At 42.8% G+C, this 13,672-nt stretch overlaps 2 protein-coding genes across 2 annotated transcripts; both read right to left on the minus strand.

The window, feature by feature from the left end:
* Positions 1 to 2,700: 2,700 nt before the first annotated feature.
* On the minus strand, positions 2,701 to 9,026 carry LOC146963629 (transforming growth factor-beta receptor-associated protein 1). Its single transcript, XM_085766671.1, has 11 exons — positions 8,090 to 9,026; positions 7,701 to 7,895; positions 7,400 to 7,554; positions 6,123 to 6,205; positions 5,658 to 6,005; positions 5,492 to 5,549; positions 5,271 to 5,414; positions 4,939 to 5,073; positions 4,706 to 4,850; positions 4,206 to 4,627; positions 2,701 to 4,100 (listed from the first exon to the last, which is right to left on the minus strand). The coding sequence occupies exons 1-11, from the start codon at positions 8,775 to 8,777 to the stop codon at positions 3,969 to 3,971; spliced, it is 2,505 nt and encodes an 834-aa protein (XP_085622797.1). The 5' UTR covers positions 8,778 to 9,026; the 3' UTR covers positions 2,701 to 3,968.
* Positions 9,027 to 9,744: 718 nt separating this feature from the next.
* On the minus strand, positions 9,745 to 12,836 carry fhl5 (four and a half LIM domains 5). Its single transcript, XM_085766673.1, has 5 exons — positions 12,435 to 12,836; positions 12,023 to 12,197; positions 10,906 to 11,075; positions 10,548 to 10,734; positions 9,745 to 10,373 (listed from the first exon to the last, which is right to left on the minus strand). The coding sequence occupies exons 1-5, from the start codon at positions 12,594 to 12,596 to the stop codon at positions 10,222 to 10,224; spliced, it is 846 nt and encodes a 281-aa protein (XP_085622799.1). The 5' UTR covers positions 12,597 to 12,836; the 3' UTR covers positions 9,745 to 10,221.
* Between the last annotated feature and the right edge of the window lie 836 nt (positions 12,837 to 13,672).

Here is a 13,672-nt window from a genome sequence, read left to right on the forward strand (position 1 = left end):
TTTAATGTAGTCAACAATGTAAACTGTAAACAGACATATCATGCTGCTGAATGAAAATGCAAGAATTGGGAAGGAAAAAACAAGCTCTTCCTATACCTCTCAGAAAGCTGTAATGTTTTACCATCAGTAAAAAATAATACCCCCTCCCCTTTTCCCTCCACCTTCTCTCAGAATAATTGTCATACAATCTCTAAGCACTTTACCCATATTTGTCGTAATATAATTTACTTCTTCTGTAAACTAATTCTCTGTAGGAAAATAAATGATGTTCTTGACAGTAATCATTGCCTATTTATTCTAAAAGTGTCAGTACATATTATATCCAGTCAACAAACCATTTTGAGCACTGAAAGAGACCAACAGTGAACAATATTATCCCTGGAGCCGTGGTGTGACTGTCTATACCATACAGTAGCGATGATGTATATAACCCACGCCTGGAGCAGGGCAGGGTGGGTGTCTGTGGTCTCTGTCTCTGCCCTGTGTGTCTCCAGTGGGCCACCCTACACATTTCTCCCAGTGGCATTTTTCCAAACCCCAAGGTAGCAAGTCATGAAAATGAGAGCGTTGCCTTAGGAGTTAAAAAAAGATGTGTTTTGATCATCCTCTTTGGCTACTGATTCCCATACTTGTTCTGCTACATCTACAGAATTAGTATTGCCGGGGAGGGTGGGAATTAAAGTTCAATCATTTAGGTTTTCTGCTACCTTACCATTATTGCTACCAGAAGGGTTGCAAATTAAGATTCTCCTTGTCTTTCGCCAACCACTGACAGACTGAAAAATGCGTCATAAGCGACATGATACAGTAATTTGTGGCTTTGACTATAAATATGATGCACGATGCACAGGGGAGCATTGTGTATTCATTTTTCCCATGGGCTTTATTTAGCAAGGTACCTGCTGCAGTTTTCTTAATCCTGAGACAGCATTTCCTTCATGGACTATTTTGAGCTGCTGCCAAACAGTGGAAGCTACGTCTTTACATAACTTTATGATATGAGTAAAGATAATTGACTTTAAGGCACTAAATATAAAAAATGCATATTTTAACCCTTGTAATCTGTAAACATTATCTTCCTTGTGTTATATAACTGCAAAATCAACCTTTCGGCGTCTCTTTATCGTCTTCTGATTCTCTCAAAACTCTATATGTAGAAAAGCACCAAGGTGGTAACCCTCTCCACAAAGCCAATACATTGAGTTTAAGCACTTGATGAAGATGAATAGAAATAGAGAAAAGATTATAAAGCACTTTTATTACACCAAATGAAGACATATTTCATTTCTATCTTACATGGGACATCATGTACATATTCAAGTATTCATCTTGGTTGACAAAACATTGTTTACAGGAAAAAAAAATTCTTCGCAATGACCCTTCATTTAGATTCAAGAAAGGTCTTGATTCAAGAAAGGTCTCTGTCTCTATTAGACCTCTTATAACATTCACACATATAGACCATAAGAAGTACTTAAATCAAACCATGTGATCACGGCCAAATTAACTTAATGGAGGTAGTTCTCTGTAGGAGACTTCTGAACTGAAAGCCTCTTCAAAATCAATACCATAATCAATGTTCATGTCAGAAAATATACACTAAACTCTGTACAAGACAGAGCAGAAGACCTCAATGACATACTGTATAGGCAAAAATGTCCTATACTACTGTACATACTGTTCCCAACCGAACCGCATCACCATCCATATAAACTATGTTATCATGTAAACAATTACATCCTACACTCCAGACAGACGCCATTTTTTCCCTTAAATTTAGAAAAGCACAAGAAGAAAATGTTCTTGTTTTCCTCCTAGCTCTGACTCTGTGGCATTGGTTATTTATAATGGGAGACTAAAGTCTGGATGCCCACCATACTTTCCTCTATAACCGTTGAGTTTTGCATCCATTCCCTTCCCCTCATGTGTAAAATGACCATCTGGCTCCAGCACCACAGGGCACCTCAGGGAACCTCACAGAGACCCAGAGTCCAGACCTACATAGGCCCTGAACTACAGACTGCAAAGGGCTGATTTCACCTTATCACACTCAATGAGAGACCCATCAGATGAGAGAAGTAAATTAATACACTAAATTGTTTAGGTAGAGGAAGGTGTATTTGCACTTGTGCATGCTTATTTTTAATCTGTTGGTTTTCTTGTGGCTCTTGGTCAACATCAAAGATGAGAAAAACGTTTTTGAGGCACAACAAAACCTCAAGTGTTCAAAACAACATTAATGTTCCCTGAGGATGTCCGAAACAGGGAAGGAGTGGACATAATCTTGGCCCCTTGGTCCACCCAGTGGTCACTGGTCATCAGGCACAGCCCAGAGCTCAGCCAATCCCAGAGCAGCAGCCCTCAGGCCCATTCACATGAACTGTGAGAGGCTCCCTTCACATCTCAAAACAAGTAAACAAAAAAAATGACTTGATGCTTCTTGATTTTCTTTGCACTGATACCTGTTTATCCAGCCATGGTCACAATGCCTGAACAGGAGAGTGAAATTAAATGCTTACTTTATCAAAATTACAAGGAGCTTTTATGGAAGAGTGGACGTGGCAATTTTCCTGCAACCGCATGAAAGAGAAAACGCTAGAAATAAAGCGTCATGAGGTTTTCTGACCTATGATTCAGTCTATTTCTAGGAATCAGAGGTAAAATGTATACTATCAGAGTGAGAAATACCAAAGTCAAGTGTAGCCCTTAATCCTAGTTGCACTCCCCGAAGGCTTCGTAACACCCACGCAGTAAAACATTAAATGCGCACAACTTTCCTTTGCCTTCTAGACCCTCAGAGAGAACGATGGGAATCTCCCACAAAGGCCTCATTAGGAGGGAAAAATGCAAGAAATCTTGGCAAGGGTATCACAAAGAGATAATCCCATCCAACATGTTCATAATTCACTATTTATCTACACTGCAATTAGTCACTCACCCCAGGCCAAAAACTTAGAAGCAGCACAGCCAAGTGACTGTTCCAGCCCCCTTAGGCGTCTCCTTCACTCGTGTCCCAAAATGCATCAGGATAAAGAAACACTTGCAGTTATGGTTAGCCTTAATGACTAAATTCTAACAGAAATAGACAAATATATCTTGACTCCGGTGTGATCCGACTTAATGATATGTGTTTAAGTTTATTCACAAGATTTCCATACTGTACATGCGGACACACTGGAGTTTGTGTGTTATTATTTGAAGCACATGTCTGTGATGTTCCCTAATGATATAGGGATAATGTTGGTTAAAACTGCCTCTGATTTCATTTCCCATACTAAACACAGACATGTCATTTGGTTGCTTGTAAAATTAGTTTATAACAGAAATGACCCCACTGCTTTGCACTTTCTTGACCTGCTTGCTTTTCATTCTTTTAAACCTATAATTGTGATTTTCCTTTCTGTTCAGTTTAATTTTGTTTGTTGGTCATAAATGTGAATTAATTCACAGTATGAATTCAAAACCTCTCTCACGTGCAGCATGTTGACTTTCTATTTCCAGCTGTATGCAGACAAATTTACACAGCCAGTGGAAACCATGATGGTGGGGATGCATATAGTATACAGCAGGGGAGGATGGTCACATTCTCTCTGGTCATTGGGGTGACCACGGGTGGTTTCCCATAAAACACCACTGTCTGATCAGTGAATATATATCCCAATTCACTTTATAGCTATTGCCGTCTACAGTGTCTCGAGGAAATAACTCAGACATGCCGCCCTGAAAAAGTGCACTGCAAGCTCCTTTGCAGTTGGAAACCAGTTATTTACACAATGTTTTTTCTTTTTTCTAATTAGGGAATGTGTCTGCTCCAAGGTCCATGAATTGAATCCTTGTCAAGAGTTTTCCTAGATGACACAGTCTGGATGATCAGGTAGAAAGCAAACAAACTTATCTGACTAGAAATGAATGTGATTGTCAAGAGTCAAGCAGAGGTGCCACAACAGACTGGTTTATCAGGGTCTTTTCTATTCAGTGCAGGTGGTGTGCATCACCTCGCCATGCAGGGCACGGGCAAACTGTGGCTCTGTGAGCTCTCTCTGGCAAACCTTACACTTCTGCTGCTTGTCCAGTCTGACCTTTGTTTTGGAGGCCTGCATCTGTGGAGGAGCGAGTGAAAGGGCAACAGGGTTCAGAAGACGGGAAACAAGAAAACACACAATGTTCACTGCAGTACAAAATATGGAATATGTTATTAAACTCACCCAAGTGACCTTGTGCCTCATGAGCTCTGCCTGGGCCAGCGCCTTTTGCAGCATCGCCATCCGCCTCTGGTGGAAGGCCTCCCTGACCGATCCAACTAAGAACTGGGAAACTAATTGAACAGACCAGGAGTCGGGCAGGAGCTGGAGGACCTTCTCCGCTGTGAAGACCTGTGGGTTGTTGTTGAGCAGATCCACTGCACTGTTAATGAGATCCTTGGAGGTCAGGTAGATTTTGAGCAAGGTGAGCAGCAGGGAATGGCTGAACTGAGTGCCTTGGCCATGGGCGGCCCTGCAGCAGTAGGCCTCCGCAGCCTCGAGGTCTCGCTCCTGGTGAACGAGCACCTGCAGAGCTTGGGAGTGTTCGCCCGTCCTCCCGAGGAGAATGGCTTTCTCTGTGTACAGAGTTGCTGACTTGATGTTCTCTGCAATGAGAAAAAAACAAGACATTTAGCGTAATTTGCTGATGACTCTATTTATGTTCCCATAAGGCCTCCACACACCATAGACAGTGGAGACGTCATAGAACTTGGATTCCCAGAGCAGCTGTTGCAGTTTTCCTCTGGTCAGCTTCAAATCTGTTTCCTCTTCTTCTTGAAGAGCCTTGGTAACATATGCCAAGGCCAGACGGCTGTGATGTCTCTCCTCCTGAGGGCAGATTACACCAATCATGGCTCAGTGTATTTAATAAAGGAGTCAGGCTATTAGATTATGTCGCTGCTGCTGCTGCGCCCACCTCACTGCTCAAATCTTGGATTAAGAACTCAAGATACAAAATCAGGGCCAGTGGATACTTCTCCAAGCGAACAAGGACGTCTTGTGCCTCCAGTCGATCATCTGGTGGGCGCTTAGTGAAAATCTGCACACCTGTCTTTTTCAAATAAAGCAAAACTTGTTATTGGAGATTTAATTAGCAACACTTTTCCCATAATCAAGGCAATTGAGTTAATATGGTGGAGTGGGTTGCACTTTCCAGGGTGTTTATATCGCCTATGTTAAACACATAATTGCATTGTGCAACTCTGCCCTCTGCTGCCGAGTTGAACGCATAGAAAATGAAGAAGGCACCTCTTGGTTTCTTTGCAGGGTCCAGTCGACAAATGTCCACACAGTATCCCTGATTTCCAGCTGACTCAGAGTCCGCACTATATGGCCATATACATCAGAGCAAGAGGGGTCTGTGAGGGAGCCATCGTCAATCTTCACCCAAGTCTGGAAGAATAAAACAAACTAGGAAGGCATTTCTACAGGTACTTAGTGTACAAATGTGGAGTTTGGGGGAATGATACCTTTAGTGCATCAGTTTGCTTCCCATGGCTTTGATAGAGGGAACCTAAAGCAAAAAATCTGAAGGAAAAAAAGAAGGAGCAGCAAATTAGAAATTATTTTGTAAATTATCCTGATTAATAATTGTTCAACTCATGTATGTGACCAATGATCTTTATTCATTTTCACCTGTTGTGTTGCTCCAGAATGGGAACACAATGATCCAGCCTGCACTCATTGGGAAATGTCACAAGCTGCTGCAGATTTTCAGTGTTCCCCAGTTCTGTGTACAGCCTCAGGAGGGCGCAGTCCACCTCCACAGCATACTTCAGGTCCTGCTCGGTGCCTCTGACCGCTCTGAGAAAATCTCCCAGGAAGGCCAGGTAATGATGAAATGTGTCTCTGTCCTCTTGCCAAAGCACGTGGAGATCTCTGCCCTTGTTCGCTTGGTCAAACTGGGGCTGAAAGTCCTCGCTGAGACAGGGCTGCATATCAGGGTAGAGGCGAATGATTTCTCTGGGGTCCAGCTCACCTTTACTGTTCAAGTGGATGATGAGTATTGATTTGTGTTAGACAAAGTTCACATGGCACAGTTTGCTGTTATTCATTTGTCTTTTTTAAAACATTTTTCAGTGGTAGAGGGTTTTTGCTCACATGAATAGATCTCTGGCCTCGGAAAAACCCTCCTGGTAAAAATGAACAAATCCAGCCAAGCAAGTGATGGCCTTCTGCAGCTCCTGTCAACAGTACAAAAAAAAAAAAACTAAAGCCTACATGACGATGAATCATATTTATGCAGGCAGAGGACTGTATAACCACCTTTTAAATCTCAAGGGCACGTCAAATTGTGCACAACCTGACTAACAATAGTAAATGACTGCTGGCTCATCAGCATGTTAATTCTAACATGTTCACCTCTAAACTGTAACCTGAGATATGGCACAGATTACACTAAATCTCAGACACCATCTGCTGTCCTCAGTTGCATTCATCCAACTGCAATACACAGAGAGAAGCAGCGCAGAGTAATGTTGCCCGAGCCGGTCCACGCCTCGATGTCCTGGTGCAATCAATCTGTCACTGGGAAATATTGAATTCCAGCACTACAACACAGTGTCAGCTGGGGCCGAGTAGTGCATATAAAGGATGGATAGATAGATAGATAGATAGATAGATAGATAGATAGATAGATAGATAGATAGATAGATAGATAGATAGATAGATAGATAGATAGATAGATAGATAGATAGATAGATAGATAGATAGATAGATAGATAGATAGATAGATAGATAAACTTACATACATGTCTCAGAATGTTTTAACTTTGTCTCTCTCTCTGTTTGATTTGTATTTTTATGTTGTTGTACCTCGACATCATTGCAAATGAGGTAAACCACAATGATTTTCCGAGGCTTAAATAAAGGTTTGAATTGAATACATACACATACATAGAGCAGCAACTGTTCAACAGCTAGGGTGTATTTAGCAAATATTAGCCTGCTAACATTTGGTAATTAGCAGTGATGCAGTAAACATGTTGATCTAATACAGGGACACTGGTCGACATTAAACCCCTTTAACATCATAGCATTGTTATTGACACTATGTTGGCATGCAATTGAGCATTTGCTTCAAAGCATGCCATGCAATGCTCTATGCTAGTAATGTGACCTCTGTTTACTCTGGAAATGAGTGAAGCAAAATCTCATAAGGTTTCCTGTTATTATATTAGTGAGGTGTTTCACCTTCAATTACATCTAACTAAAACCTCTGATTTGAACTGAGAAATAAAAAAAATATCTGTTTTCATCTAGTTACCCCTAAAATGTGGTTTTGTAAGCTTTGAAATGAAGAACATATTATTTAGATATGGATTTCCGAGCAGGGACATGTTTGTCATGCTGTATATTGTCTACACATTTCAGTTCACCTTGTATGAGTCAAGTGGATAACGGCTTTGAACTCCATCCAGCAGCATTAAGGCCTCCTCGATCCGCTCATGTCCCACAAGGGCCTGGATCTGCTCTTTAAATGGCACCAGACTCAGGCTGAAAATGTCTCTCTGTGTGAACACTAACACGCCATCTGAGGGGAGATTTTGTTTGTTGGTCTCAAGAATAACACTCAGTGTATGAGAAACAGTAGGTGCAAGAATGATGGAATGAAAAAAGTGCAAACTGGGACAGACTTTAAAAAAAAAAAAAAAAGCACAAGTGGTGATTCTGGTTTACCTGACGTGGAGAGAAGACCCTTCGCTCCATGAAGACTCACAGTCTGTTTGCACTGCTGATCCAACATACTGTAGACAGACAACACTTGGGGCTGCAGGGTAAGGATGTAAGGGAAACAAACTCCGACTGCCAACACCTCCAGAGGCCACTGCAGGGGAGGGCGCTGGCAAATCCCCGTCTTCATCACAAACATGCCTGTAGCGATGAGCATGGAGAAGTGATATCTTGGCAAAACAAATATCCTGTGGCTAGATGAATATATGGGGGAGTGATATGAGATGATTAACTGTATAGCAGCGTTGGAAGGGAACCATATATGACACATGGATATGTCTGTGCTAAACAGCCTGTAGAACAACATGTACCAAAAACATTTTGGCTGCTCTTACCTAAAGATTCAGGCCCATTCAGGAGGAACTCCCCTCGGCCCACTGAGGTCACAACAACACGCTGCTTGTTGTGATTGTGGGGAAAAAGCTCCTCTGTGTTCCCAGTCTCCATATCACAGAGGAGATACCTATCACAGGTGGCTACACACAGACAGGTGCCATCTACTGATAAGGCCACGGGATCCTGAAGCAGAGGCACTTCCTTCACAACATCCCACCTGTCCACTCCCACCGCGTGAATACGGATCATCTTCCTGCGACTGGAGGAACTCACCATCTCCACAATTCCTGTTTGATCTGTGAGCGGTGAAGCGCACACCTCAAACAAAGACACATGCTGGATTTTCTTCAGAGCAGGAATGGGCTCCAAGGAGAACATGTTGAGGGCAGTGATGCTCCGATCCCACAGGACCAGCAAATGGTTGAAAAGTGGTACTACCCTCAGCTGGACCACTGGGTTGCTTGATCCTAATTTTCTTGTCCGACCTTCTCTGGTTTTGCTCTGTCCAGGACTCAGATCTCCATTTGAGCTGATTTGTAGGACAAGGTGCTGGACTGTTGCATGTTTGGTCCCTATATACACATTTCGATCATAGCACTCAAGGCATTCAATGCTGGATTTGTCCTTTTCTTTAGGGGCTTCTTGTCTTCCATAGACATGTGTTTGTGTGAATGCTTTAAAAGCCATTGCAGAGATGCATTAATGTTTGACTCTGGTTGTGCAACTCACACCAAGCGTCAGTTAAGTAATAGCTCACCAGCAAGCAGAGAAGAACTTCCTCACGAGTAACTCTTTTCTCTGTGAAAAGTCCTCACATAAGGTATCTGCTTAAATCAAAGCCACAGCTCTACTTCAGTAAAATATGTAAAATAAGACGTCCCTACCTCTCTGCTGCTCCCCCTTCCCCTTTGATTTCTCCACGGCTTTATGAAGTGTAAAGTAGTTTCACCTCCCCATGTGACTGTATCCTGACAGGAAATCTATGTCAGCAATTTACAGCGCTCATCCTGCCATGTGAGGACACTTACACAACTCATCCAGCCGCCTCACCAAGAAAACCAACTTTTACAAGAATCAAAACATTAGGTATGCCGAAGAGGACGGATATTTTGAGGTGCCCACAGTTACGGTCACTTGTATTCCTGGCTTGTGCACGGACCAAAGTGGTGGCTTTGGTCAGTGGATAATGGACAAGTAGAGGAGCAAGTGATCTGCTGATCAAACCATATATGGTCGCTCTTAGTTTGTTTACAATGGGCATGAGCTGGGTGCGATGAGGTCAAGAGGCAACAGAAACACAGAGGTTTGTTTTATGGCAATGGCTGTTTAAAGGGTGAATGACAGTGGACAATACAGTCATAAAACAATCTGGATTTTAAACCTACCATCACAATTATATTTGTTTTTCTGAACTTGTCTTCCGTCCCTCTGTCTGAAAGAATTTCATATAAAGAGCCATATGCACTTTGCTCCTCTGGATGGCATCATTGGAGTGAAAAAAAACATTAGGATAAGCAACAGCAGTTAGTAAAATGATATCCATCTCAGCATGATGTATACAGAAAGGTCTTTATTAGAACAGCTGGTAGGATATTAAGTATTTCACATGAGCGAAGCATAAATCATCCATTAAATCCCTCTAGAAAATAGTAGTAGTGACATCCTCAGATTGTTTATTTTATTTGATCAAAAATTAAAGCTGTTATATTTTTTGCTGTTATAAAAGAAAAGCAATATCCATCTCCAGATAAGCTGATACCAAGTATTTAGAGCTTTTACTTGAAAAACAATTAATGAAGTATAAAAGTAAATTTAATTTTCTTTCATTTCACCAACCCATGACTCAACGAGGCACTGTAAGCTTTAAAATGTCAAAAGTAGTTACATAGGCCTATGAGGGAAAAAAAAGAAGCCAAGCAAGCGTTCATCCATAATGCCACATATGCCCTAACTGTAAATATACTAGTGTTGCAGCTTGACAGGACTTATAGTAAGGAATAAGCATTTGACATTCAGAGTTTGTTTATGCATCACACACACTAGGAAGAAATATTAATGAGTCTACGGTATCTGTATCTGAATATGAACCCCTGTTGTTATTTGGATTAAGCAGTGACCCCTCTCGGAAAGGTCACTTCTCCCTGCCACAGTCGGTGCACAAGATGTTGTCGCGCTGGGTGAGGAAGCCGCGACCCACCAGCGACACGGCACACTGCACGCAGGTGAAGCATTCACTGTGCCACTGGCGCTCCTCGAAAGAGATGTACTTGGCCCCTGCCAGACCTGCACACATCAAACACAAGTGTTTACATAATGCACAGGTTAATGCAAGATCTTCACCTTGTTTATCTGACAAGTTCCTCCACAAATGCAAATTAGGGCATTCAGTATGAGCGGTAGAAATGCATGAGCGGTGTCAGAGTGAATGAAAACATGAGCACACAGTCGGTGACTCACTGGTGATGGGCTTGGTGCAGCCCACACACTTCTTTGCATATAGGTTGCTGAAGCATTCGAGGCAATACGGGTAGTTCTCCCTGGAGGTGAAGCGCTGACCCGACAGCTGCTTCCTACAGCTGATGCATAGGAAGCACTCACGGTGCCATGGCTTATCTTGATAGGTCACTCCACCTGTTGTGATGGCCTAAAGGTAACACATACACAGACATACACAAAGTCACGCAATGCCATTCCTCTAAATCTGCTTCCCTTCGCTACACAGTCACAGTGTGAGTAAAGTTGAAGCACCAGAGACGGGGGGGGGGGGGGGCATTGACTGTAACACACCCAGAGAGACACTCCGCTGTAACACTACCTTCTTACAAGTGCAGCACTGGTAGGCAAACTGCTTCTCGAAGCAGGGCACACAGAAGTAGCCGGTGTCTTTGGGGATGAAGGACTTGGTTCCTATTGGCTGCTGGCAGCGGTGGCACAGGAAGCAGGTCTCATGCCAGCTGTTCCCCTTGTATTCCATTTTGCGGGAACCTGGCACAGGGGACGAGAGCAGCTTAGTCAGCATATGGTACCTCCATGACAACAAAAACACTGTGGCCCGAAATAGTCCTGCTGTATCTGAAGAGAGGGGACGATGCTGTCTTAATAATCTTAGAAAGACTTGACAGTGAAGGAAACTGCATTGCATATAGGCTACTCTTAGTATAGAGGTCCATGTAATTATGGAGCGGCTATGAGCTTTCACAGCAATTGTGATTGCAATTGTATGATACCTAGTGATCGTGATGCTGCAAGTCCTCAACTTTCTATTTTCTGAGCATTTCTTCTCATCCATGTTTACTTAAAAGTTGAGATATAAAGTTCATCCTTGGAGCTGCTGGAAACAGCCCAACCCCCAGGTCTCTTTGGTAACTGTTGTGGAGCATTCACCACAGTAAACCCTAGCAGATGGACTTAGCCAATTTGTCATGGTTTTGTGGATATTCAAAATCATTCAATCTTAAAAATGCAGATGAAATGAGAAGTGATAATGGCAGAAACCAGGTTGTTTCTTTATTCCGTTCTTCAACACTTCAACTACAGTTAAAGCACTCTCTGTGTCTTTATGCTAAGCTAACAGCAGCTGGCGCTAACCTCATATTTACATATGAAACGGGCATCAATTCCCTATATAACTCATTACAGGAGAGAGAATATGTGAAACGTTTGTTTAGTTATTTCAAAGCTGTTCTGGAGCTTTCACTTGTATCATCAGTCTTCCTCTGTTGGCTCAGGCTACCATAGAGCTGTAGAAGCTTACATTTCAATTTGGTTTAGTGTGAAAGACCAGTGTTGAATTGGAAACAGAAACAGAATGAATGACTGAAGGCTCTGGGGCAGCTACTAAAAGGTGAGATAGTTTTGCGAGCTAACATTTCAAAGGTCAAGACTCAACACTGGGTTAGAATGACATTAAATAGACGTGACAGTTTGTCTACCTGGCATGACGGTTTTCTTGCAGGTGTTACACTTGGAGGAGTAATCATTGGCGTAGCATTCATTGCACAGCAACAAATCATCCTTGGCGGCAAAGGCCTTCTCCACCAGAGAGCGGCTGCACTTGGCACACTTGAAGCACTGCTCATGCCAGTGGCGATCCTTATAGGACAAATCCTGCGGGTATTTAACACATCATTTATTATTCTGACATGTAAAATATCAAATTAGAACATAAGTGTGTAGGAATAACAAGATGAGCACTGTCAATATTAGCCAAAATGTGCTCAAAAAATGTCAAGTCAATTTATCAAATGTCCGTCACCCTTAGATCAACAACACAATGTTCTTATTGTTCACACTGGTCACGTCAGAGCTGCTGCTCTCAGGGCAACACTGATGATGCTTCCTTACCTTGCAATTACAGCCAATTGGTGACGAGCATCCCTCACAGCAGTTAGCGAACAGGTTCTCATAGCACTTAGTGCAGTACTGCGTGTCCTCTTTCATTATGTACTTCTTCCCCAGCAGGGAGTCTTTGCAGTAATGGCAGTCGAAACGCTCACTGGTGGACATTGTTATTTGCCTTTCTTAGCTGCAGGTCAAAGAGAGCAGGGGGAGTAAGACTGGACAATAAGGACGGAAATGGAGAGATGGAGAAAAAAAAGAAGGTTTTTTAATAGTCCAGGCAATCTCCTGTCCTGCTCATCAACTAACTAAATAGGCCAAGCAATTTTTTTCCTCTTCTTTCCAAAGAATCTGAAAAAAGCAGTATTGTAGGAAGGAAGTCTCGACCTCAGCTGTAATGGGACGAGGGTGAGGCTGAAGCTGGGGGTTTGCAGAGAGAGCGGTCCAGGCACAGCGAGAGGGCAGGGATGAAAGGGGGTGAGGCAGGATTAGGGGTATCCACTGGGGGGGACGTCCTATAAATACTGGCCCTCTTATTAGCAGTAATCTCTGGGGAGAATGGACATGCTCCACCGCATCCTGCTGCACCTTTTAAGGGAGCTGATGGTGCACAGATCACTAAGCCTTTGAACTGATTTAATCATTGTTGCTTCATCTTAAAAACACGAGAAAAGGCGATGATGCGGATGTGGTCTGATGACCAGAAGATAGATTATTGTTGGTCAGCATGAGAGTCTTCAATGCAACTAATGCCAACACCGAACACACATCAGTAAAAGATTATATTTAAGCTTTAAGATGCGAAATCTTTTCATTTTCAAACACTGTCTCTTTGGATATTGGTGCCACGGCGGAGATAGTGGACCATTTGGATGCTGTGACGTGTCTGGACACACTTGTGGCCTTTGTCGGTGCCTGCTACACACACAAGCAGTTGCAGATGGCTTATGAGAGGTAGGCGCCAGCAGCTTTGTGGTTGCCAGGTACTGAACTATATTGCCAGGACCTCTCAGTGGCTATTGAGAGTGTCTTGGCAGAACCTCAGAAGGGGAAAGCTGCCGGCGTGTAGATGTTCAATCCATCCACGGCTAAATAAAGGAGGAGGAGCAGAAATGGCAGCTTAATGGTGACCATCTTGTTGATAGTGATACTCTTGTAACCTCATTAAAGACCGACTGTTAGTGTGATGCTGTTGTATAAAGACTTCCAACTATGGTGCCCTACCCATATCATTAGTACACAAT

Source organism: Trachurus japonicus, chromosome 22 (assembly GCF_045865225.1).
Source record: "Trachurus japonicus isolate A0001 chromosome 22, Traja_1.0".
NCBI lineage: Eukaryota > Metazoa > Chordata > Actinopteri > Carangiformes > Carangidae > Trachurus > Trachurus japonicus.

Bases quoted from the DNA above. Each gene is read 5' to 3' on its own strand.
- LOC146963629 (XM_085766671.1), bottom strand. From the start codon at position 8,777: ATGGCTTTTAAAGCATTCACACAAACACATGTCTATGGAAGACAAGAA. The intron at 6,006-6,122 runs GTGAGCAAAAAC...CCACTTGAACAG, and splicing joins GAGGCCAGAGATCTATTCAT to TAAAGGTGAGCTGGACCCCA. The intron at 4,628-4,705 runs GTGTGTGGAGGC...TTCTCATTGCAG, and splicing joins TGACGTCTCCACTGTCTATG to AGAACATCAAGTCAGCAACT.
- fhl5 (XM_085766673.1), bottom strand. From the start codon at position 12,596: ATGTCCACCAGTGAGCGTTTCGACTGCCATTACTGCAAAGACTCCCTG. The intron at 10,735-10,905 runs GTAGTGTTACAG...TGTTACCTTTAG, and splicing joins AGTGCTGCACTTGTAAGAAG to GCCATCACAACAGGTGGAGT. The intron at 10,374-10,547 runs GTGAGTCACCGA...TGATGTGTGCAG, and splicing joins CTGCACCAAGCCCATCACCA to GTCTGGCAGGGGCCAAGTAC.